We start from the raw sequence: 22,538 nt of genomic DNA on the forward strand, positions 1-22,538 counted from the left end.
ATGAACAGACTGCTGTTCCAAAGCCTGGGCACATAGCTGTTAGAGGTCGCGTCGAAAGTCTAGGTATTCATCTCTTGCAGCAAGGTTGTGCTCGTGAGACAACCCATCACCTATGTTATGGTTCGATAGAATATTTTAACAGCACAAACTCGCACAAAGACGAAATTTAAAACTGCGTTGTAAGGAACGAACTCGGCGCCTCTAGTGTCAAGATAGCCAGGTATGAATACGTTTGCCTAACGTAGCCATTGGAGAAATGGCGAGGGAATCAGTACCATATATAAGAGATGTGTATTGAATGTCGGTCAAGATAAACCACAGTGGCTGGGGTATGACCCGTTGCGTGCGTACGTATCACTTTAGGGTGGTTCTGCTGTGGGGGCTGGTTTGGGGTTCCACCTTCGTCGTCCGGCACCTTCTTTAAAACACAATCCGATGGTAAAAGAACCGTAAAATTCTTCAGAAATAACTGTTGCTAAGTGACAGCCACATCGAATAGGCTTGTTACTCTATGACTCCTATGCAGGCCATTTTTTCATCCTGGTCGTCCTTCCTCGATGGACTGCGGTTAATAGCGTGGATAATATCAGTGTGTCGTGGTCCGACGTTGGTTACCAGGAACAATCTCACATACCGGTCATGACTGTACTCTTCTCTCAACTGGTTGTGAGTAGTAGGCGAACTCCTGCCCAAAATATGAATGTGTCTTGGTCCGATGTTGGGTAAAGGATTGACCATCATTACCATACACTGGTCGTGACTGCTCTTTTGTCACCGCTGGTTGTGCAAGTGACTGCAGGCTTACTACCATTTCAAATGCGTGTGTGTCTTGGTCCAATGTTGGGTGCAAGGATCACTCTATCGGTCTTCATTGTACTCTTGTCTCAACTGGTTCTGACGTTCTGACTGTAGACCAACTCCCGCCTCAAATACAAGTGTGGCTTGGTCCGATGCGAGGCGCAAGGACCGACCAAAATAACAATAATAAGTATATCGGTCGTGACTGTACTCTTATCTCAACTGATTGTGACAGTAGGCATACTATTGCATGTCTTAAATATGAATGTGTCTTGGTCCATTGTACAATTCCAGCATGCTGAGAAACAGACCATGAGAATACGCGCAGGAATACTAATGATGATCCTTTTGACACTGGCTAGGGACACCAACAGAGGGAGGTCACATTGTGTGCAAAAGCCCTTCTGAATGCAATCAAGACAGCAAGTCAACCCTTGCAAGCAGAACTCCGAGACAGAGAGGACGAGTCGATACCACAGCCACTCTTAACAGTGAACTCATGGGTATGTGAGGCACGCAGAAGGATCGAGATTGAGAACATCAGATGGGATGAGTGGTGCACCCCATGCAAACTGGCTCACATCTATCGAGGGGCAGGATTGCCAGGATTCTATGAGAGGGCACCAGCCATCATGATTGTAGCAGATGGACCAATCAGAAAATGAGATCACTGTCTGGGATTGGACAGTCTAGAAAGACGGCACAATCATAACTCACACAACGTAGTGAGTGTAATGGTTACGTATGTATATAAAGTGTAAACAAAATTCATATATCCATCATGTCCATCGAATCTGAAAAAAATTGTGCAGCCCCATGACAATTCTGGTTCCGGTACAGTTTGTCGCATTCCATACGGGCCGCGCTGGCCGATCCTGCTTTCACGACGCACCGCAACCACAGTTACCATGATTCCCATTGTTTCTTTCCTCCCAATGTACTGACTAAAACCTGTCACTTTCAGAGAACGGGGGAGGGGGTTTGGGGGACTCATCCCCCAATGTACTGGCTATATATGTCAGAAGGACGGGGGTTTGGGGGCTCCCCCATGTCAAACAGTTGTGTGAGTTCACTAGAGATTGCTCTTTACATATTATTTGAATGGTCAGCTGGCAGTCACGGAAGGTTGTCCATATACCGGGGTGAAGGAGAGGTGTTACAGGATGGTGAAGATTGTACTAGCCACCAGTCAACAAGACCACGCGCAGAGGTTCGTCAGCAGACTGAAGCACTTGAGACGAGGATTACGAACGCCTGGCTACTCTTTATAGCCCTTCACCCTTTTCAAATATAACTGCGTATTATGATCGACTACATCCTAATGCCAGTTCTGACTTTCCTTAAGTCATAACCTGTAGTGACTGTAGGCCTACCCGGTCCCTGTCTCAAATATGAGTTTGTCTCGGTCTGTTGTTGGGTACAATGATCGACTTCCATCAAAATACCAGTCCTGACTACTCTTGTCTCAACTGGTTGTGACCGTAGACCAAAGGCAGTCCCAAATATGAGTGTGCCAAGGGTCCTGACGTTGTCCCACGTACTGTACTCGAGACTGTCTAAACCATCAGGCTGTACCTGTCTTCAAGAGCACAGTGAGATAGAATCTATATCAAAGGCAGAACAGTCCTGATAGGGATGAGACATGTGACAGCCGGCTGGCGGAACGAGACATTGGGTGATATGAATAAAGACTAGTAAATGCTTTTATCTAAAACTCCATGTACATTTACACTAGGCCTTTCTGTACAAAAATGAAGTATAAGCATTTGCTAGTCTTTATTCATATCACCCAATATTCCCTTGGTGTTCAGCCTTATTGATTTGTATCCCATCTCTACTCTTACTTTGGTAGGAATCCCTCCCCGAGTAAACGTACTGATGGGATACAGCACCATCTCTTTAGGAGAAGACATGTCTCAGATGGTCCAATGGCACATTCTTGAGCAAGACAATATTCCCATGGCATTCAACCTTATTGAGGTGTATCCCATTGTTTTGTGGTTATAATTGTAGTCTTGTCTTCACTGGTTGTGACTGTAGCCTATTCCTCTCTCAAACAAGAGAGTGCCAAGGGTCCTCACTGTAGGTCACGCCTGTCTCATATGCGAGTTTGTCTTGGCCCAATGTTTACTGCATCACCATATCTGTCATGACTGTGCTCTTCTCTCAACTAGTAGTACCTGTAGGCCTACTCCCGTCTCAAATACGAGTATGTCCTGGCCTTTGTTTGGTGGAAGGAACATCCTGGTAGTGCCTGAACTCTCGTAATGCAAGACAAGCCTATTGTTACAGATGTGACTGTCGTAACAATCATCTGTCTTGGTCTCCCATTCAATGATTGCAAGTGACATGTCACAATTAATCATGATAGTTATGGGTCTTTACGACAGTTTAATGCGTGTTACTGTTAGAAGTCACTACCAGGTAGACAGAGTTGTCTCTTGGAGGCCTGCTGTGTGAGTAAATATGACAATTTACTGGTTTATTTCCCATGCGACACTTGTGTTTGAATTTCCTTCAAAAAGATAACACAAAAACAGATTGAAATTTGAAAGTAGATAAGTTTTATTTACATGAATTAGACAATATCAAAGACCGTGGATAACAGATCCAAGTTTGGCAAGCTTTCGCAACCTAACAGTTGTTCTATCGTCTCTCATCTCTTTCGATTCCTCCTCTTTTTACCTTTACTCGAACCTGTAATCTCAACATCCGCACACTTCACCACACTGAAAACAGTACAAGATAACGTCAATACATTTGGTTTACCATTTCATGCGACACTACCCCACAGATGGCAGCTGTGGCACTTCATATTACAGGCTAAGCCGGGGGGGGGGGGGGGGCAAATTGATGGTCTTCAGGTGACGGCACTGTTCAGGGCCTGGTTGGTGTTTGATTCAGTGATACATATATTCTTTGTATAAGTGTGAATCATTTCGATCTATTTTGAAACAGGAGAGGCCCCTATCTGGCCCTGCTGTTTACTCCCTTTAAGATAGAAATGGTGTTCTTATGGCTACCTTTTGATGGTCTCCACTTGATCTTGTTGTGTCAACACTACTACCTCCTCCTCCTCACTCCCGCTATCCAACGTTATCACTGAAATCAGAAACACACCACAGTTTTATTCAGGTAGTGGCTAACAACTCTGTAACGGGGGCGTTGTCACCCATGTATGCAGGGCTCATGAGGTTGGTGTTGTCACCCATGTATCCAGTGCTCATGAGGTTGGTGTTGTCACCCATGTATCCAGTGCTCATGAGGTTGGTGTTGTCACCCATGTATCCAGTGCTCATGAGGTTGGTGTTGTCACCCATGTATCTCATGTATGCAGGGCTCATGAGGTTGGTGTTGTCACCCATGTATCCAGTGCTCATGAGGTTGGCGTTGTCACCCATGTATCCAGGGCTCATGAGGTTGGTGTTGTCACCCATGTATCCAGTGCTCATGAGGTTGGCGTTGTCACCCATGTATCCAGTGCTCATGAGGTTGGCGTTGTCACCCATGTATCCAGGGCTCATGAGGTTGGTGTTGTCACCCATGTATCTCATGTATGCAGGGCTCATGAGGTTGGTGTTGTCACCCATGTATCCAGGGCTCATGAGGTTGGCGTTGTCACCCATGTATGCAGGGCTCATGAGATTGGTTTGTTTATATCAGGGAAAAACACCAAATGAGGTGAAGCAACCACACTGACACTAATCCCGCCTCGCCAGATCCAATGCACCATTGTCATATTCTGGCTGAGTGAGCTAGCTCTGTTAGCTTGTATCATCTGACGGCATAGGACGCTACTTTGTCATCAGCTGTTGGTGCTGCCTTATAATCGCATGGGTCTTGACAAGGTACACACCCGACTGTGCCATCAACGGCGATTTAGGCTCACCAAATTAAAGTGGTTTACAGTATTTGTAAACAATATCTCACCTTCTTTGTTTCCTTTGACCGATGTTTTCCCACCTTTTTTCACTTGAATGACCTGAACCTCTTCCATCTCATCATCACTGATCACCCACGTTGATGGACCACCAGCGCCGATCGAGGCAGTACCAGGTCCCTGCAATAACACGTGCACAGTACTATACACCTTTATTGACAAATTCGACATCGGTGTCCAGCACTTGGCAAAGAATGTTGGTTGTCATAACAATCAACAAGTTTCAATACCGCATATGATTCTGAAGCTAAAAATATGGAAGATTTTCTCACGATTATTTTCACTTGAGACTTCTCCTCGCCTTCTTCATCTTCTTCCTCCATGCCCTCGGCACCAGCAGCCATCTCTTCCTCCAGCTCAGCTTCACCAGCAGCCATCTCTTCCTCCAGCTCAGCTTCAGCTAATGCCTCCTTCAACATCTTTTCTGCTATCCGGTCCTCGCCACGATAATTGGCTGTGATCTTCTCTGTCTTTTCCGAGATGGCAAACCCACATTTCTCACCGGCCGCCCTGGAAGACAGAGTAACAGACAAATGAACGCCATGGATCCACACTGAACTTCTCTATTTGGTAGGATATTCCACTGAAATCCATTTTGGTTAAAGTCTTATTTTATCTGGAGTAGTAGGCCTACATTTAACTGAACTCATGGGTAATCATGCATAACTTACCTCGCCTTGGCATCATTCTCTAAGGCATTCTGAATCAACTTGGTCAGTTCAGTGACTTTGACAACAGCAATATTGGAACAGCGTAATACCTGGAAAGAAATGTTCAATATCAGTTCTTGTATAAAATGGGTGGAATGAACTTGTAAGTTTCATCAAAAAAGCGAAATTCAGTAAATTCAGTGCCTTACATGTATATATCGCTTGTGCCAGCACCACTAGGTGGGTGATTTTCAATCTCCTAGACAAGACGCTGTCTGATGTATATGATCATGACAATACTAGAAGTCAGCAGGATGTGTGTGTTATGTTTTACCTGGTCTTTGAGTAATAACATATCTCCCGTCATCTGGAGAGTGCAGATTTCTCGATGTTTGTTCATCCCGATCACCATCTTGCCTTCCATGCAGTGCTCCTCCCGGTCAGTCGGATCAACAAGAAGGAATTTACTGAAAAGACACAGAAGAGACAAACAATGACTGCGTTGTGAGCGGCGATAGACAAAGTTCTGGAAGTTCACATACTTCTGGGCCTATTGATCAACTACAAAATCTGCCCCCCAGCAGTCGGTAGATGTCAGGTTCCCAAGAATGATAGTTCGTGTATCAAATGGTACATGGATTTAAAGCGAAGGTGAATAGGGGAAATGGGCAGATCTTATGGATACCAGCTGATTCAGCCAAACTGTTTTATAACAACTTACCCATGATCATAGAAAGCAAAGGATGTACATATGGGCATGTGATGGACGCTAAGGGATACAGGGTCTTTCTCGGACTTTGGATGCTGGAAGAGAGGACAGCAGGTCAAACATTTGGGTGAGACAATTGAGCTCCTTCGGAGCTATTTCGAGAGATCTCCTGTAAATTTCACATTTCTTTTTCGCTTTCAAAACGTTCCATTAAAAGAGTAAAGCAACTTACAATAGTGACATCTTCTCCCGACACTGTGACATCCGGCCGACGAAAATGGGCCAATGCTGCGATGCCAGCAATACTGGCACAATCAATCAGATTACCTTCATGGTTGAGGACATGGATATCAAGCCGGATCTGCCACACCTAAAGGAAAGAATCAAGTCATTTTCTGTCCTTGAAAACATGACTTCAGGTGTGCAACCATAACGTCTTAGAATCAAAGGAAATCCACCCAAAGCAACTAATCAAAGCACGGAGGACCACCAGGATACAGTTGGTGCTACTACTTGTGTTTAAAAACATCATTCTCACTATATACCACTGTTCTCTTGGGGATGTAGATTCTTCATCAATTTACTGCAATACATTATTACTCTGAACACACTTTTCTGTCTCTCAACCAATGCAGCAATATAACCAATATGTTTTGCACCCTTTGGAGGCAGAACAATGTACTCCTGAACTATCATGATCAGTGAGCTCCAATTTTGTTTTGGTGCGCACCTTTTTTCTTGCCACTATGCACAAAGACTCCATATCAATACATCTTGATTCTTTGAGACATCTTTCCAGTAATCGATTCATCTCGACGCCCTGATCAGACAACCTGCCAACCTCGAAGCCAGGAGAGGCCATTGGTGACAGTTCCACATTGACGTAGAGAATGCCATCAGTAGGGCGGGTCAGCTTTGGCTCAACAACTTCACAGGAAACTTGCGCAAGAACTCTGAGAAAAGAAAAGAAACTATTAGATTCAAAATGATATCTTTTTTAGATGGTTTTGTCTTTTTTTGTTTCTTGACTTGAGGGCCAAACGAAACCATGTCAATTATTGATCAATAAACAGTATTTTGATGATCTGCAGTAACAATTCAAAGACCTCAGAGTAAAATAGACCTTCGCACTCATCAAGTTTTGCAGAAATTACCTGGTTTTCCCCAGCTGCACCTGACAACATCCTCTTTCAACGCCAAATGATACTTTTGTTGTTCTGTAGTCGAATGCCTGCCTTCCATCTAGTCTCTGGAATAACGAATGTGCAGATGTCATTAAAATGATAATTGGATGGAAGCGTAAAGCAAGAAAATATGCCAAAGTCAGCGCAAAGGGCCTGGATAGGTCTCGCTTGCCAGGGGCATTAAAAATTGTCAAAAGAAAAATCATAGTACAAAAAGCTGAAGGCGAGGCCTTAACCTTTACCTTAGGCTTCAATTGGCCCTCCTCCATACCGCGCCATACCATCCATCGGCATAGGCCTACTGATACTGTTACTAGTATTTGTGCTGTAATCAGCGCTCAAAGTATAAGATATTCAACATAATCTCCACGTTGTTCTCAATCTGACCACATTTGATATGATAAGTGATCTGTGCGAATGAACCAGACAACGATGGACTTAGTACTGCATTTTTCGGGGCCACCCTGTACATGACCTAAATGTACAGGCAATGTACACAAACTTGTACAGGGAAATTCTGCTTAATTTTTATACCTTTCTTTCTGCGATTGCACCCAGGATAAACTCCCGCTCACATGTTGACAATGGTGTCTCCCTCATGACTGATGTAGCCGCCGTTCAAAGAGCTTCTTTGAAATAAAATCTACCGAATAGGAGATAAGATATCAGCAGATCAAATCGAAAATCAGCAACACATGTGAGATTCTACCACCATATTGTTATTTTCTGACACTAAACAATCTGCGCAACGCCAGTATTTATTCTCGCGAGAGGCGAGGTCTCACTAGCCAGTGGTGATCAGGTGAACATTGGTCGCCCCTAAAAAAAGTTCTTCAATCTCAGGCGATTACCATTGATACAGATAAGCCTATCATATCGCTATTGCTGCATGTTCAAATGTCGGTGTCCTGGGTATTTTGTGAAGAGGTAGCTCTGACGATTATTTGAGGAAAATATCAGCTTCTTCTGTGCACGTCCGCAGTGACCAGGCCTCGCATGCTATTTATAGCTCAATCGGATGTTGACATGAACTGGTTCCTGTCAGAGTGCACATGTTCTCAAGGTGAGACTTCGCGGTCAAAATGCTCAAACTCTATTTTGGTATCAAAATTTAAAATTGTTATTATTTGGCTTTCTCAAGGTGATAAGTAGAAGTTTATAAAAATATTATTTCACCATCCATGTTAATTGTCAAGTTATAAGGCGGCAAGGTGAAATTTTCAAAATTTTCATCGATGTACAGGGTGTCTCATGTATTGTGCTGCCCCCATGTTCTCAGGACTGAATTACTTGATAACAATGAAAGCTAGCCAGATGTATTCTATAAGCGACAAGCTATTCAGAAATGTATAGGTTTATGTGTGAGAGTGATATACTGCAAGGTCGACAGCCACTTGAACAGGGGTATGCATGAAATGACGTCGCGCCATTTGTGGAGCCAGGTAGGCCCGGCCATTGCACTGGCTAGTGAGACCAGAGGTGCTGTACATTGAAGTCTCGCGGATTTTCAGTATAAACATTAGCAAGACATGACTTGATGCAATGACGTAGCCGGGGATTTCTTAGTGGGGGTATTCCCGCCGTTTTAAAGGTCTACGCTCAGTATACATATGCTCAGGGCCTAGCAATCAGGTTGGCAATGGAGAGTTTATCTACATAATTTGAACCATCTGATCATGTTGAAGCAGGACTACACAGATCTGGGGAAGAAGCAGGGTGAGTAAACTGACTTAGGCTATCACTGCACATTGAGTTATCTTTTGGAATCTTTACTTTTGTGTGAAACCATGCAGAGTAGGCCTAGGGTAGGCCACCTTAGGCTTTTCGAAGAAGGACAGCACAAAATAATTAACAGCTAAACTAAACAATAGGGCCCTGGCCTCAATCAGCAATCCCTGCATCACGAACCCAGCCATCATCATCGTCACCGTTGTCATCATGACACTGTCCGTCATCGTCTTCATTGTCATCAGATATTAATGTCAGATGATAAAATTTGTTGTCAGCTGTGTGTAATTGTAGCATCAGGCACAGGACTAGCCTATATCATGTATAGATGGCCTGAGCCTAGCCGAGGTAAAAGTAAGGCTTGCTTATATATATTTCTGCTTGCAAGTTATGGCTATAAGTCTGTATGAATACATAATAACAAACCGACTTTCTTTAACTTCATGGTTGAGTTTGTTGGACTCGGAACATTGTATTGAAGCATATGTTGTTTGGTCAAAAAGTGGATTTGGTTGGACAGTTTTATTTTTTTATCATTCCATGGCCACACAAAAGTTATTAAAACAAGGGCTGTTTGGTGTTGGCTTTTTAACACAAGGTAACCATGGTCACCAAAAAAGTAAGACACATCATTTAAAAGGACACAGCAGCCAAGAGATGAGGCTTTAGGCCTACAGAGTGCAGGTTCCAAAACAAATTTCTCAAGTTTAACTTCTTGACAATGAAATAAGTGAATCCTAGTATTCCATGTTGCTGCTAAGTTGTCTGGCCTAAACATCTAATGCATTGCCTATTTCACAGCTGTTCAATGAGCACTTTAGAAACCTAGAAATATTAACGGTTTAAAATAAAAACTATGCTTGACTTGACTTTCCAGTTTCACCACTTGAACAGATGGGCTTAATGATCAATTTTGGCCTTAGTTTTTCATGGAAAGGGGACCAAATTGATGAAAGGAACGAGTTAACAATCCCCGTTCACGGCCCAAAAAAGGTCATCAATTAACAAAAGAAGCACGACTGTTCAATGAATTTATCGTTGAATGCGACCAGACTACGTCATTTCCAATTTTAACCTGATATAAAGAAGCAAATATTGCAATGTAATCCGATGATTGTTGAACACATAAAGATTAGGAGGCAGATACCCACCTTGCAGCATTATTCTGTATGTAAGTCTACTTTATTTAGTTGCCAGAAGAACTGCACACCCTGCTTCCATGAATGTTCAGCTTGCACTGAGTTCAGGGTACAAAATGTGACAGGTAGTGGTTATTAACTACTTAGACCCAGTCTTCCTTTCAGGGTTCATTATGTCATTGTCTTCTGTTGCCCCAAACAGTAGTGTCACTGGCCAAGCTGGGTCATGGTGGGATTTTCCATAATTAAGAAATAAGTGATCTTTGTTATCAAGATTGGATCAGATTGATTTGTACTTTGTATACAATGAACATACTACATAACATAAGAGAACACTTCATGCATACTAACGTTGACTAAGTATAGTATGTTCTACCAGAAGGGGCATTGGTGTAGGGGGATTTTTCATTGTTTTCAATCTGACAGGACTTCATGACCATCAGAGGCTGTTTTGCCCTGACCTAAAAACCCACCAAATTAGAAATGTATAGGGTTTGGTTTCTGGTGTGAACTTCAATAGTCGGGTACACACTCTCAAATGACAGACCATCTTTGAAATAATGGGGATAGGAACTAGGTGATGGCCAGCACTTCTATTAACTTCAACATCAATGAGCGGTGCTTTCCACAGTGAGGTTGATTGATGCAACATCCATGAATCTGGTGGCACATATCAAAAACCTTGTACATAAAAAAACTGGAATAAAGACATTTTTGTATTTTTTTCCTAATTTTAGCAATGCATGTACACGAAGAGTCAAAAGCAATCGAAAACGCTGATGTTACTAACTATTGCATTTGAACGAGCGAAGTCACTTAGTTATCGATCTTCATACGAATCATTATTTTACTTCATCGAATGTTGTCAAGTTCTCTGCCGAGTATGTTCATGTTCTTGAACACATGTGGTGGCAATTTCATCGAAATTGGGAGTGCCCGGGCAAATAACAGAGCCACCCAACGCAACTCAACAACAAGAGCAAATAACAGAGCCACCCAACGCAACTCAACAACAAGAGCAAATAACAGAGCCACCCAACGCAACTCAACAACAAGAGCAAATAACAGAGCCACCCAACGCAACTCAACAACAAGAGCAAATAACAGAGCCACCCAACGCAACTCAACAACAAGAGCAAATAACAGAGCCACCCAACGCAACTCAACAACAAGAGCAAATAATAGAGCCACCCAACGCAACTCAACAACAAGAGCAAATAACAGAGCCACCCAACGCAACTCAACAACAAGAGCAAATAACAGAGCCACCCAACGCAACTCAACAACAAGAGCAAATAACAGAGCCACCCAATGCAACTCAACAACAAGAGCAAATAACAGAGCCACCCAATGCAACTCAACAACAAGAGCAAATAACAGAGCCACGCAACTCAACAACAAGAGCAAATAACAGAGCCACCCAACGCAACTCAACAACAAGAGCAAATAACAGAGCCACCCAATGCAACTCAACAACAAGAGCAAATAACAGAGCCACCCAATGCAACTCAACAGCAAGAGCAAATAACAGAGCCACGCAACTCAACAACAAGAGCAAATAACAGAGCCACCCAACGCAACTCAACAACAAGAGCAAATAACAGAGCCACCCAACGCAACTCAACAACAAGAGCAAATAACAGAGCCACCCAACACAACTCAACAACACAAGCAAATAACAGAGCCACCCAATGCAACTCAACAACAAGAGCAAATAACAGAGCCACCCAATGCAACTCAACAACAAGAGCAAATAACAGAGCCACCCAATGCAACTCAACACCAAGAGCAAATAACAGAGCCACCCAATGCAACTCAACAACAAAAACTGTTTTGTCATCAACTTGCTTGTTTGAGCTTGTTTAGGGGTGGGTGATAATATCACTTGGTTTTCTTTGCCCAGTACACAACCTGGCCATAACAACTATACTGGATTGGAGCTTGTTTGCCAAGAAGATCATTATTGTTCTATTTTGTAAAATGTAATCACCAAAAGTTGATGGCGAGAGAAGAATCCAGTGATAAATTTACAAATACATTGACACGCCATCTCCAAAGCGAGCCTTTGCTTTTTCAGGCCTGATGAGTACATGTCCATGCAGCAGGCATGCAACAACTGTAGAACATACTTCACCTATAAATCGTGTTGGTTGATTCAGCTGTGCTTTGTCAAGACTCCCGACTCCCCGCAGTCATCACCACAGCTGTGATATCATGACATGGTCTGATCAGGCAATCTCTAGTGATTTTCAATCTGTGAGGTTATATCATGATCTTCCCGTCCTCCCATATGTGTCTTATAGTGCACAACCACCAACTACCACCATGGTCCATGGCCATGGTTGTGTCTTATAGTGCATAACCACCAGCTACCACCATGGTCCATGGCCATGGTTGTGTCTTATAGTGCATAACCACCAACTACCACCATGGTCCATGACCACCAGCTACCACCATGGTCCATGGCCATGGTTGTGTCTTATAGTGCATAACCACCAGCTACCACCATGGTCCATGGCCATGGTTGTGTCTTATAGTGCATAACCACCAACTACCACCATGGTCCATGACCATGGTTGTGTCTTATAGTGCATAACCACCAGCTACCACCATGTTCCATGGCCATGGTTGTGTCTTATAGTGCATAACCACCAACTACCACCATGGTCCATGACCACCAGCTACCACCATGGTCCATGGCCATGGTTGTGTCTTATAGTGCATAACCACCAGCTACCACCATGGTCCATGGCCATGGTTGTGTCTTATAGTGCATAACCACCAACTACCACCATGGTCCATGGCCATGGTTGTGTCTTATAGTGCATAACCACCAGCTACCACCATGTTCCATTACCACCAACTACCACCATGGTCATGGCCATGGTTGTGTCTTATAGTGCATAACCACCAGCTACCACCATGTTCCATTACCACCAACTACCACCATGGTCCATGGCCATGGTTGTGTCTTATAGTGCATAACCACCAGCTACCACCATGTTCCATTACCACCAACTACCATGGTCATGGCCATGGTTTTGTCTGCAATAAATGGGACGTTTGTCAACATTTGTGAAAACGGTTCAGTTTCATGTTGTGAAAGATCAGAACATTTCAGTTCTGATAAGTAGCACACTGTGGCAGCACTGTACTGTTCCAGTGTGGTTGATGTGAACCCCATGCGATATGAATGTTTCACTGCCAGTCCCCTAGATCTTGGCGGTATTACCTTATTGATATCTTGCGTCCCATTGCACGATGTTTCCAGATAAGCAATGATTGGTTATCCCAATGCGCCTCTGGGCAGGCAATTATTGACACAGCTGAGTATGTAATGAGTCCTGTCAGTGCTGTCTTGTAATAGCTTTATGTCATCATTGTTCCTGCAACAGAAATGTGAAAACAGATGACGACCGTCGGACTTAGGAGACAGGACTGACCAAAAAAAACATCATTGGACTTGGCAACAAAATACATGTAGCAACAGTGGGACCTCTCTAAAAGGAAACCCTTGGTGCTGAGAATTGCTAGGTATCCTTGACAGAGAGGTGTCCTGATTACAGAGGTCAAATTGAATATTGAAAATGACCAGGGACGAAAGTCAGTGTCCTATGGTGTCCTGTTGAGAGTGGTGTCCGCTGGGAAGATGCCAGTATGAATTGATTGCTATGCTAGTGAATGCTATCTCCCTACCCTGATATTGCACACATGCAGAGAAAGGTTGATTGATGAAGCACAAAGTCTGGAAGGAGATCAGTTATTTATTCAAATTCATCCATAAATCAATGTGTTTTGTTTGCAATTACTCTCCAAAGAGTGATATTGTAGACATTACAGGGTGTGTCGTGAAATGGTATCCAATAAATGGGTTGATGATCTGCGTATGAGATCTTGATGAAGTTAACTTGTACATACTATTCAAAGAGTGATATTGTAGACATTACAGGGTGTCTCGTGAAATGGTATCCAATAAATGGGTTGATGATCTGCGTATGAGATCTTGATGAAGTTAACTCATACATACTATTCAAAGAGTGATATTGTAGACATTACAGGGTGTCTCGTGAAATGGTATCCAATAAATGGGTTGATGATCTGCGTATGAGATCTTGATGAAGTTAACTTGTACATACTATTCAAAGAGTGATATTGTAGACATTACAGGGTGTGTCGTGAAATGGTATCCAATAAATGGGTTGATGATCTGCGTATGAGATCTTGATGAAGTTAACTCGTACATACTATTCAAAGAGTGATATTGTAGACATTACAGGGTGTCTCGTGAAATGGTATTCAATATGATTGCCTGATGATCAGTGGATGAGATCAGAATGACAATGTTTGCACTCACTATTCAAGGTTGAGATGTAGCAGACATTACAGAAAATATTTTTTCAAATGATAAATATTTTATAAGCATTTTGTGACAGGTTTCTTTTAAAGACAGAGGCAGAAAATTGAGCTGGTCATCGAGGGGTTGCCCAGTAATTGTGTTTCTGTACAACAGGTTAGAATCTTATTAGTTTATTTTAATAGTTAAATAAGAAATAAGATTTCATTTATTCAAATACTCTATGTGTTGTATTGTACACTACATTTATTGAAGAAAAAACATGATTATGAATAACCTGAATGATGACCTATAACCCCAGCAGTTAAACTCCTGAATTAATCTTCAGCCTTTTGGTCATAACTGCCAATTGTTCTTGTTCCATGGCATGTTTTGTATCACTAAATGATGGTCTCGGCTCTGAGGATGTAAATGGATATAATTTGGTGTCAAATGTACCACTGTTTCCATCGTGTTCATTTTACAATTCCTCATTGGCCGTTTTACATCATTAATGTGCGGCTGTACCAGTAGAACTTACGAGTTGGAGGAGAATCATTTGTACGTCCAACTTCACATAGAGTTCTGCATCGTTTATCAAGTGAGAGTGAATATGGATTGTTGACTGCTAACAACCAGTAGAACTTACGAGTTGGAGGAGAATCATTTGTACGTCCAACTTCACATAGAGTTCTGCATCGTTTATCAAGTGAGAGTGAATATGGATTGTTGACTGCTAACAACTAGTAGAACTTACAGGTTGGAGGAGAATCATTTGTACGTCCAACTTCACATAGAGTTCTGCATCGTTTATCAAGTGAGAGTGAATATGGATTGTTGACTGCTAACAACCAGTAGAACTTACGAGTTGGAGGAGAATCATTTGTACGTCCAACTTCACCTAGAGTTCTGCATTGTTTATCAAGTGAGAGTGAATATGGATTGTTGACTGCTAACAACTAGTAGAACTTACAGGTTGGAGGAGAATCATTTGTACGTCCAACTTCACATAGAGTTCTGCATTGTTTATCAAGTGAGAGTGAATATGGATTGTTGACTGCTAACAACTAGTAGAACTTACAGGTTGGAGGAGAATCATTTGTACGTCCAACTTCACATAGAGTTCTCGACCGTTTATCAAGTGAGAGTGAATATGGATTGTTGACTGCTAACAACTAGTAGAACTTACAGGTTGGAGGAGAATCATTTGTACGTCCAACTTCACATAGAGTTCTGCATCGTTTATCAAGTGAGAGTGAATATGGATTGTTGACTGCTAACAAATTTGCAACGTAACAAAAGTTTATTGTGATTTGTACGCACTGTGGCTGCTGTTGTCGTTTGTTAGACAAAACTGGCATTTCCAGCCAGGGCATTGCTGAGAAAACACTCCTGATTGTCTCTGCCTTGAAAGGTAATCGGATAACCAAGACGTGCCTGCTCTGTATTCATCAACATGAGATGATTGCTCTGATTCATTCATGGTGCGGAGTGTAGTAGAGCTGGCTGCTGTCTTGAGAGAAGCACCTGGCGTGTGTGGACTGTTACCTATCCCGCTGACAGTGCAATGAGTTGCTGGGTGATAGCTGCCCCTTCAGCACTTCACTGTGTTGATCGATGCCATTATTTTAGGGCATCCGTTCTTATCAAAACATCCAGGTGTTCAAATAGACCTATTCGTATATGCAATTCTAATGCTGTCTATTAGAAATAAGTATTGATTGATTTTCAGGACAGTGTGTGGTGTGATGGATTACGCCAGGTCGCTGGGCAAACGTTTTGATACTTATCGTGTTGTTCATTTGTGATATTGTCCGAGGATGGAAACCCCCTGTGACATTGGACTGTGATCATTTACCTACGATATTGTGAGTTTGCTAGCCTGGCCTGGATCTATGGAACAGAAGGCCTTTGGGAATATGGATGTGTTGAGTGCAGACAAACAGAATGTGTACCAGTAGGCCTACTCAACTCTGGCAACACTTAGGATTGGACTTGGAATGCAATCCTTTTCCCAATGATTTTTTCTCTTTAGAGATTCTTGTCTCTGTGGCTGGAGCATGTAACCACATTCGATGTTCTTGAACAAAATTGGAATTCTAAGTTCATTGGACTCTTTTCCCCCTCTTCTGCCTGTGGTGGCACATTTCCATGTCTGAGTCCCTGGTCTCATGATCTACCACACTCAAGTTGATGGTCAACTCTGCTCCATTCACCATACTTGTCTGGCAAACCATATTCTATGTACTTTGTATATACTTGAGGCTATAGCTACAGAACCTGACAGCAGCTTCTACATCACAGCTGGTCATGATGTCTCCATTGACCAGGTCCATGGAATATTGATGTGAGAGCCACTTCAGTGAAACAGTTTGCAAGCTTAGCCTGGTATTTCAGGTTCTCACTGGCAAGTCTGGCATTGAGGGGGTTAATTTTGTTCAAACCTGCACCTCGCCTTTGTTGTCTCCTTCACACGGCTGAAGCAACAGCGGGATCCGTCTTGACCATAATGGGGGGGCTGTTACACCAACACAGAAGTGTTATCTCCTTCACAGGGCTGAAGCAACAGCGGCATCCGTCTTGACCATAATGGGGGGCTGTTACACCAACACAGAAGTGTTATCTCCTTCACAGGGCTGAAGCAACAGGGGGGGATCCGTCTTGACCATAATGGGGGCTGTTACACCAACACAGAAGTGTTGTCTCCTTCACAGGGCTGAAGCAACAAGGGGGATCCGTCTTGACCATAATGGGGGCTGTTACACCAACACAGAAGTGTTGTCTCCTTCACAGGGCTGAAGCAACTGGGGTGATCCGTCTTGACCATAATGGGGGCTGTTACACCAACACAGAAGTGTTATCTCCTTCACAGGGCTGAAGCAACAGGGGTGATCCGTCTTGACCATAATGGGGGCTGTTACACCAACACAGAAGTGTTGTCTCCTTCACAAGGCTGAAGCAACAGGGGGGATCCGTCTTGACCATAATGGGGGCTGTTACACCAACACAGAAGTGTTGTCTCCTTCACAGGGCTGAAGCAACAGCGGGATCCGTCTTGACCATAATGGGGGCTGTTACACCAACACAGAAGTGTTGTCTCATTCACAGGGCTGAAGCAATGGGAAGAGAGGCAAACAATAGATTGATCAGTCGTTATAATGTGTTGGTTCTCATCAGTGGTACGCTCCATGATGAAAGCGTGATGATATTGGAAATATGGATTACCACTAATCTTTCATCTCATCACAATCGACCCATCCCTGCCTCATGTTTTCATGGGCTTGTGGCCATTCTTATTATAGTCTGCCATAATCATGTGTCGTTCCCTGTCCGTCTGTTATAAGGAAAACATGGCGATTATTTGAAATGTGGATTACCATGCGTCTTTCATCTTATGACAATGGCTTCTTCTGTGTGAAGCTTTTAGTTCTATCTCTATATCAACATGTCAACACAGGGCAGCATGGAGTCACTGTGGTCTAGTACGTGTAGGTCAGGTTAACATGTCAACACAGGGCAGCATGGAGTCACTGTGGTCTAGTACGTGTAGGTCAGGTTAACATGTCAACACAGGGCAGCATGGAGTCACTGTGGTCTAGAATGTGTAGGTCAGGTCAACACAGGGCAGCATGGAGTCACTGTGGTCTAGTACGTGTAGGTCAGGTTAAGCAGGTCAAAAGGTCTCTGGTTCTAACCCAATAGTGTAAAGTGAGTCTTTGGGCAGGTCACTTGCACCTTTGTCACGCACTTGGGTGCCGATGCCACTCCTGAAATTTGATATTGACTATCACGTGGAAGATGAGAAGGGGTTAAGCTTGGTTCTTGTCTGTTTACCATGTGCCATCATAACCTTTAAAACCACACTTGTTTTTAATATCTGATATCTTCAATAACAGAAAGCTATTCTTGGGGGACCTCTCCCATCCTGATCATATCATTTGGATGAGCAAATCATTTCGTAATTTTTGGTTGCCAAGGCGATTGATGTTTGCTATTTATAAAAATGTTTCCCTGATAATAACATGTTTATTGTATAAACTTGTGCAAAAGTATAACATATTATAGGGAGGTTATCATGGGGTGAAAATATATAAGCCAGACCAGTGGGACAATGAAATGGACATCACAAACCAATGTTATCTCAAAAATATGTTCTCTTTTAGAAGCGCACAGAATTATACCAGTCTTTCAGTATTCAATGATAAGAAGCAAGTCAGTTCACAAATGTTGTTGATGCGATGACTGCACTTGGCTTTCCTTATCATGCCAGCCACTTTCATCAGAATAACCAAATGTGTGTCACTCCTCAATCCAATTGCTGCCATTTCTTAGTTGTTATTTCTGATTTAAAACAAAACTAATGGTCCTCTTGGGGACGCTCATCTCTCGAACCCATATGTCCTCTGGGAAGACATGAAATTTGAAAGGTTTGGGTGAATGTCTTGTCGCCTTGGAGACAGAATCCGGTCTGGCTATCGAAGGTGGCAACTATCGGGCATGTGGTCATCTCAGACAGAGCACTCGTGAAAAATTGCCTTTCCTTTATTGGATCCAGTTAGGTTACAACCTCATGATTGGGATTTTTCTCACTTGGGTCTGCCAATGTCGTTTACTAATAGGGCATCAGCTTTTTGATCTCCAGAGAATGGGACATAAAAGCATGGTATAATGTAGGGGTGTATACGGTAAGGCCACACCAGGGATATAAAAGCATGGTATAAGGTAGGGGTGTATACGGTAAGGCCACACCAGGGATATAAAAGCATGGTATAAGGTAGGGGTGTATACGGTAAGGCCACACCAGGGATATAAAAGCATGGTATAAGGTAGGGGTGTATACGGTAAGGCCACACCAGGGATAAATCTCTGTGGAATTATTCTATTTGACAGTATAGTCCAGATATTACACTCTTCCCTTAGCTACCAATGAAGGCATTGCCTGCTTCACAAACAAATGAGCCAGCTCATGTTTTCATTAATAATTGAACATGGAAATCCCATTGCCGGGAGTGCTTTTGCACTTCTGTAGAAAGCGGAGGTTTTTTTAGTTTCACTTGTTAAAACAAGAGAGCAGTTGGTAGAAAAGGTGATCTTTTATTAAGCTTAAGTTAAAGGAAGACTCTCCTGGCAAATATGTTATCAAAAATTCTCGTGGAGGGTGGGTCAGGTTTTTTTTAGCATTTTGGGTTAAAAGTGTCAACAGTCTCTTTTTTCATCCGTTTTTTTTTTCTGCTCAAAATGAACCAACATCATCAGTCGCAAAACTTTTTGGACTTTGAAATTTTTTTAAAATTTTGACTTTTTTTTCTGTTAAACCTTACCCTAACCCTGAAAAAATTTCTAAGTCCAATTATTTTTTCACTTGTTTTTTTCTGCTCAAAATGAAAAAACAACATCAGCCCCAAAAAAATGTTGGCTGGGAAAATTGTTCAGAATTTTGAATTTATGAAAAAGTTCAACAATTTTGGCGGGAAAACCTAATCATGCATTTTGTCTCCAGATTTTCAACTTCACTAAAGTGACCAACCCGGTAAGGCGACCATTCAACTTCGGTCCCATGAGTGGCTGTGTTACGGGGGTTCCACTGTATATCTCTTCCTGTAATGTGGATGAAAAAATACAGGAAATACCATTTGCGTTTTATCATGAGTGCTGTTACTGTGAGTGTGAGTCATGAGCAATCATGAGATGGATATCATGATGTTATGGCCAGCCAGGTTTATAGGTGAACAATTCGGTCAGTTGGTGATTTGCTAAGACTGGATATGTGTACATGTATACATGAAAACTATAGTCCATCTCTTGTAAAAGTTGTAGTGTATTTCATTCTTTGAAGGGATTATTTCTCTGTTGATCTGGTGATGGATGGAGTCACCCACACCCACAATGCCTTTTCATGTTGCTTTGTAGTTGGTATCAGGCTTCAAACGTTCAAGGTAGTTCCTTCACCATTCCTTCATTCACCTCATGCTTTGATCATGATATAATCAGACTTTGATAACCATGTATCCTCACCAATCACTTGTTGCCACCCCACCCTGACGTCCCCCCTTTATAAGCGATGTTACACATACTGATGTATGATATAGACAACCCTGACGTCCCCCCTTTATAAGTGATGTTACACATACTGATGTATGATATAGACAACCCTGACGTCCCCCCTTTATAAGTGATGTTACACATACTGATGTATGATATAGACAACCCTGACGTCCCCCCTTTATAAGCGATGTTACACATCCTGATGTATGATATAGACAACCCTGATGTCCCCCCTTTATGAGCGATGTTACACATCCTGATGTATGATATAGACAACCCTGATGTCCCCCCTTTATGAGCGATGTTACACATCCTGATGTATGATATAGACAACCCTGACGTCCCCCCTTTATAAGTGATGTTACACATACTGATGTATGATATAGACAACCCTGACGTCCCCCCTTTATAAGTGATGTTACACATACTGATATATGATATAGACAACCCTGATGTCCCCCCTTTATGAGCGATGTTACACATCCTGATGTATGATATAGACAACCCTGACGTCCCCCCTTTATAAGTGATGTTACACATACTGATGTATGATATAGACAACCCTGACGTCCCCCCTTTATAAGTGATGTTACACATACTGATGTATGATATAGACAACCCTGACGTCCCCCCTTTATAAGTGATGTTACACATACTGATGTATGATATAGACAACCCTGACGTCCCCCCTTTATAAGTGATGTTACACATACTGATGTATGATATAGACAACCCTGACGTCCCCCCTTTATAAGTGATGTTACACATACTGATGTATGATATAGACAACCCTGACGTCCCCCCTTTATAAGTGATGTTACACATACTGATGTATGATATAGACAACCCTGACGTCCCCCCTTTATAAGTGATGTTACACATACTGATGTATGATATAGACAAAGATGATGATAATCAATGGAATATCTCCATCACATAATAGGGCGTATAATCGCATGAGGTTGTGTGGCTTTGCAACACTTTTGATTTCACGACATTCGGTGGCATTTAGACGTGTTAGTGGCTGTGGCGGGAGTGTGTGATGTGTGGTAGTGGCCAGGATGTGTTGTTGTGGGTGTGATGTGTGGTAGTGGCTAGGATGTGTTGTTGTGGGTGTGATGTGTGGTAGTGGCTAGGATGTGTTGTTGTGAGTGTGATGTGTGGTAGTGGCTGGGATGTGTTATTGTGGGTGTGATGTGTGGTAGTGGCTGGGATGTGTTGTTGTGATGTGTGGTAGTGGCTAGGATGTGTTGTTGTGGGTGTGATGTGTGGTAGTGGCTGGGATGTGTTGTTGTGGGTGTGATGTGTGGTAGTGGCTGGGATGTGTTGTTGTGGGTGTGATGTCTGGTAGTGGCTAGGATGTGTTGTTGTGGGTGTGATGTGTGGTAGTGGCTAGGATGTGTTGTTGTGGGTGTGATGTGTGGTAGTGGCTGGGATGTGTTGTTGTGGGTGTGATGTGTGGTAGTGGCTAGGATGTGTTGTTGTGGGTGTGATGTGTGGTAGTGGCTGGGATGTGTTGTTGTGGGTGTGATGTGTGGTAGTGGCTAGGATGTGTTGTTGTGGGTGTGATGTGTGGTAGTGGCTGGGATGTGTTGTTGTGGGTGTGATGTGTGGTAGTGGCTAGGATGTGTTGTTGTGGGTGTGATGTGTGGTAGTGGCTAGGATGTGTTGTTGTGGGTGTGATGTGTGGTAGTGGCTGGGATGTGTTGTTGTGGGTGTGATGTGTGGTAGTGGCTAGGATGTGTTGTTGTGGGTGTGATGTGTGGTAGTAACTGGGATGTGTTGTTGTGTGAGTCAGTTTACTGTATTGGGTGTAATAAGCTAAGGTATGGCATGGTATTCTAACAGTGGAAGGGCTCCTTTTACATGTGTAGTTGATAACCATCAAAGGGTAGATGCTGCTTGTTAAACTGTACAGATGACTTCGGTCATCACGTTGTAGTCAATTGAATTCTGTCTGGCCACATCTAATAGACAGAGCACCATGGCAGATTCTATCCCTGTGAGGTTTA

At 42.9% G+C, this 22,538-nt stretch overlaps 2 protein-coding genes across 13 annotated transcripts in view; one reads left to right on the plus strand and one right to left on the minus strand.

The window, feature by feature from the left end:
* Positions 1-3,345: 3,345 nt before the first annotated feature.
* Positions 3,346-8,040, minus strand: LOC135493932 (exosome complex component RRP45-like). Of its 3 annotated transcripts, XM_064781605.1 has the most exons (12): positions 7,816-8,040; positions 7,252-7,346; positions 6,828-7,050; positions 6,330-6,467; positions 6,110-6,192; positions 5,723-5,855; positions 5,410-5,498; positions 5,011-5,248; positions 4,729-4,858; positions 3,822-3,900; positions 3,508-3,527; positions 3,346-3,455 (listed from the first exon to the last, which is right to left on the minus strand). In XM_064781605.1, the coding sequence occupies exons 1-12, from the start codon at positions 7,879-7,881 to the stop codon at positions 3,445-3,447; spliced, it is 1,305 nt and encodes a 434-aa protein (XP_064637675.1). In that variant the 5' UTR covers positions 7,882-8,040; the 3' UTR covers positions 3,346-3,444. The 3 variants fall into 3 exon arrangements, with proteins under 3 accessions (XP_064637675.1, XP_064637672.1, XP_064637673.1); XM_064781602.1 differs by having other exon boundaries at positions 3,346-3,527; positions 7,816-8,031; XM_064781603.1 differs by lacking the exon at positions 7,816-8,040 and adding an exon at positions 7,524-7,570 and having other exon boundaries at positions 3,346-3,527.
* Positions 8,041-8,870: 830 nt separating this feature from the next.
* LOC135493930 (probable phospholipid-transporting ATPase IA) overlaps positions 8,871-22,538 on the plus strand; it is a 59,341-nt gene continuing 45,673 nt past the window's right edge. For 4 of the 10 annotated variants that reach the window (XR_010448323.1, XM_064781593.1, XM_064781591.1 and 1 more), the window contains exons 1-2: positions 15,740-15,895; positions 16,214-16,349. Coding sequence is in view for 1 of the 10 variants with exons in the window: in XM_064781598.1 (XP_064637668.1) it covers positions 8,958-8,997 (40 nt within the window). In the remaining 9 variants the exon portion in view is untranslated. Of the gene's footprint in view, positions 8,998-15,739; positions 15,896-16,213; positions 16,350-22,538 lie in introns of those variants that run through there. The other 6 variants (XM_064781596.1, XM_064781601.1, XM_064781599.1 and 3 more) reach the window with 5 other exon arrangements.

Source organism: Lineus longissimus, chromosome 9 (genome assembly GCF_910592395.1).
Source record: "Lineus longissimus chromosome 9, tnLinLong1.2, whole genome shotgun sequence".
Taxonomy (NCBI): Eukaryota; Metazoa; Nemertea; class Pilidiophora; order Heteronemertea; family Lineidae; genus Lineus; species Lineus longissimus.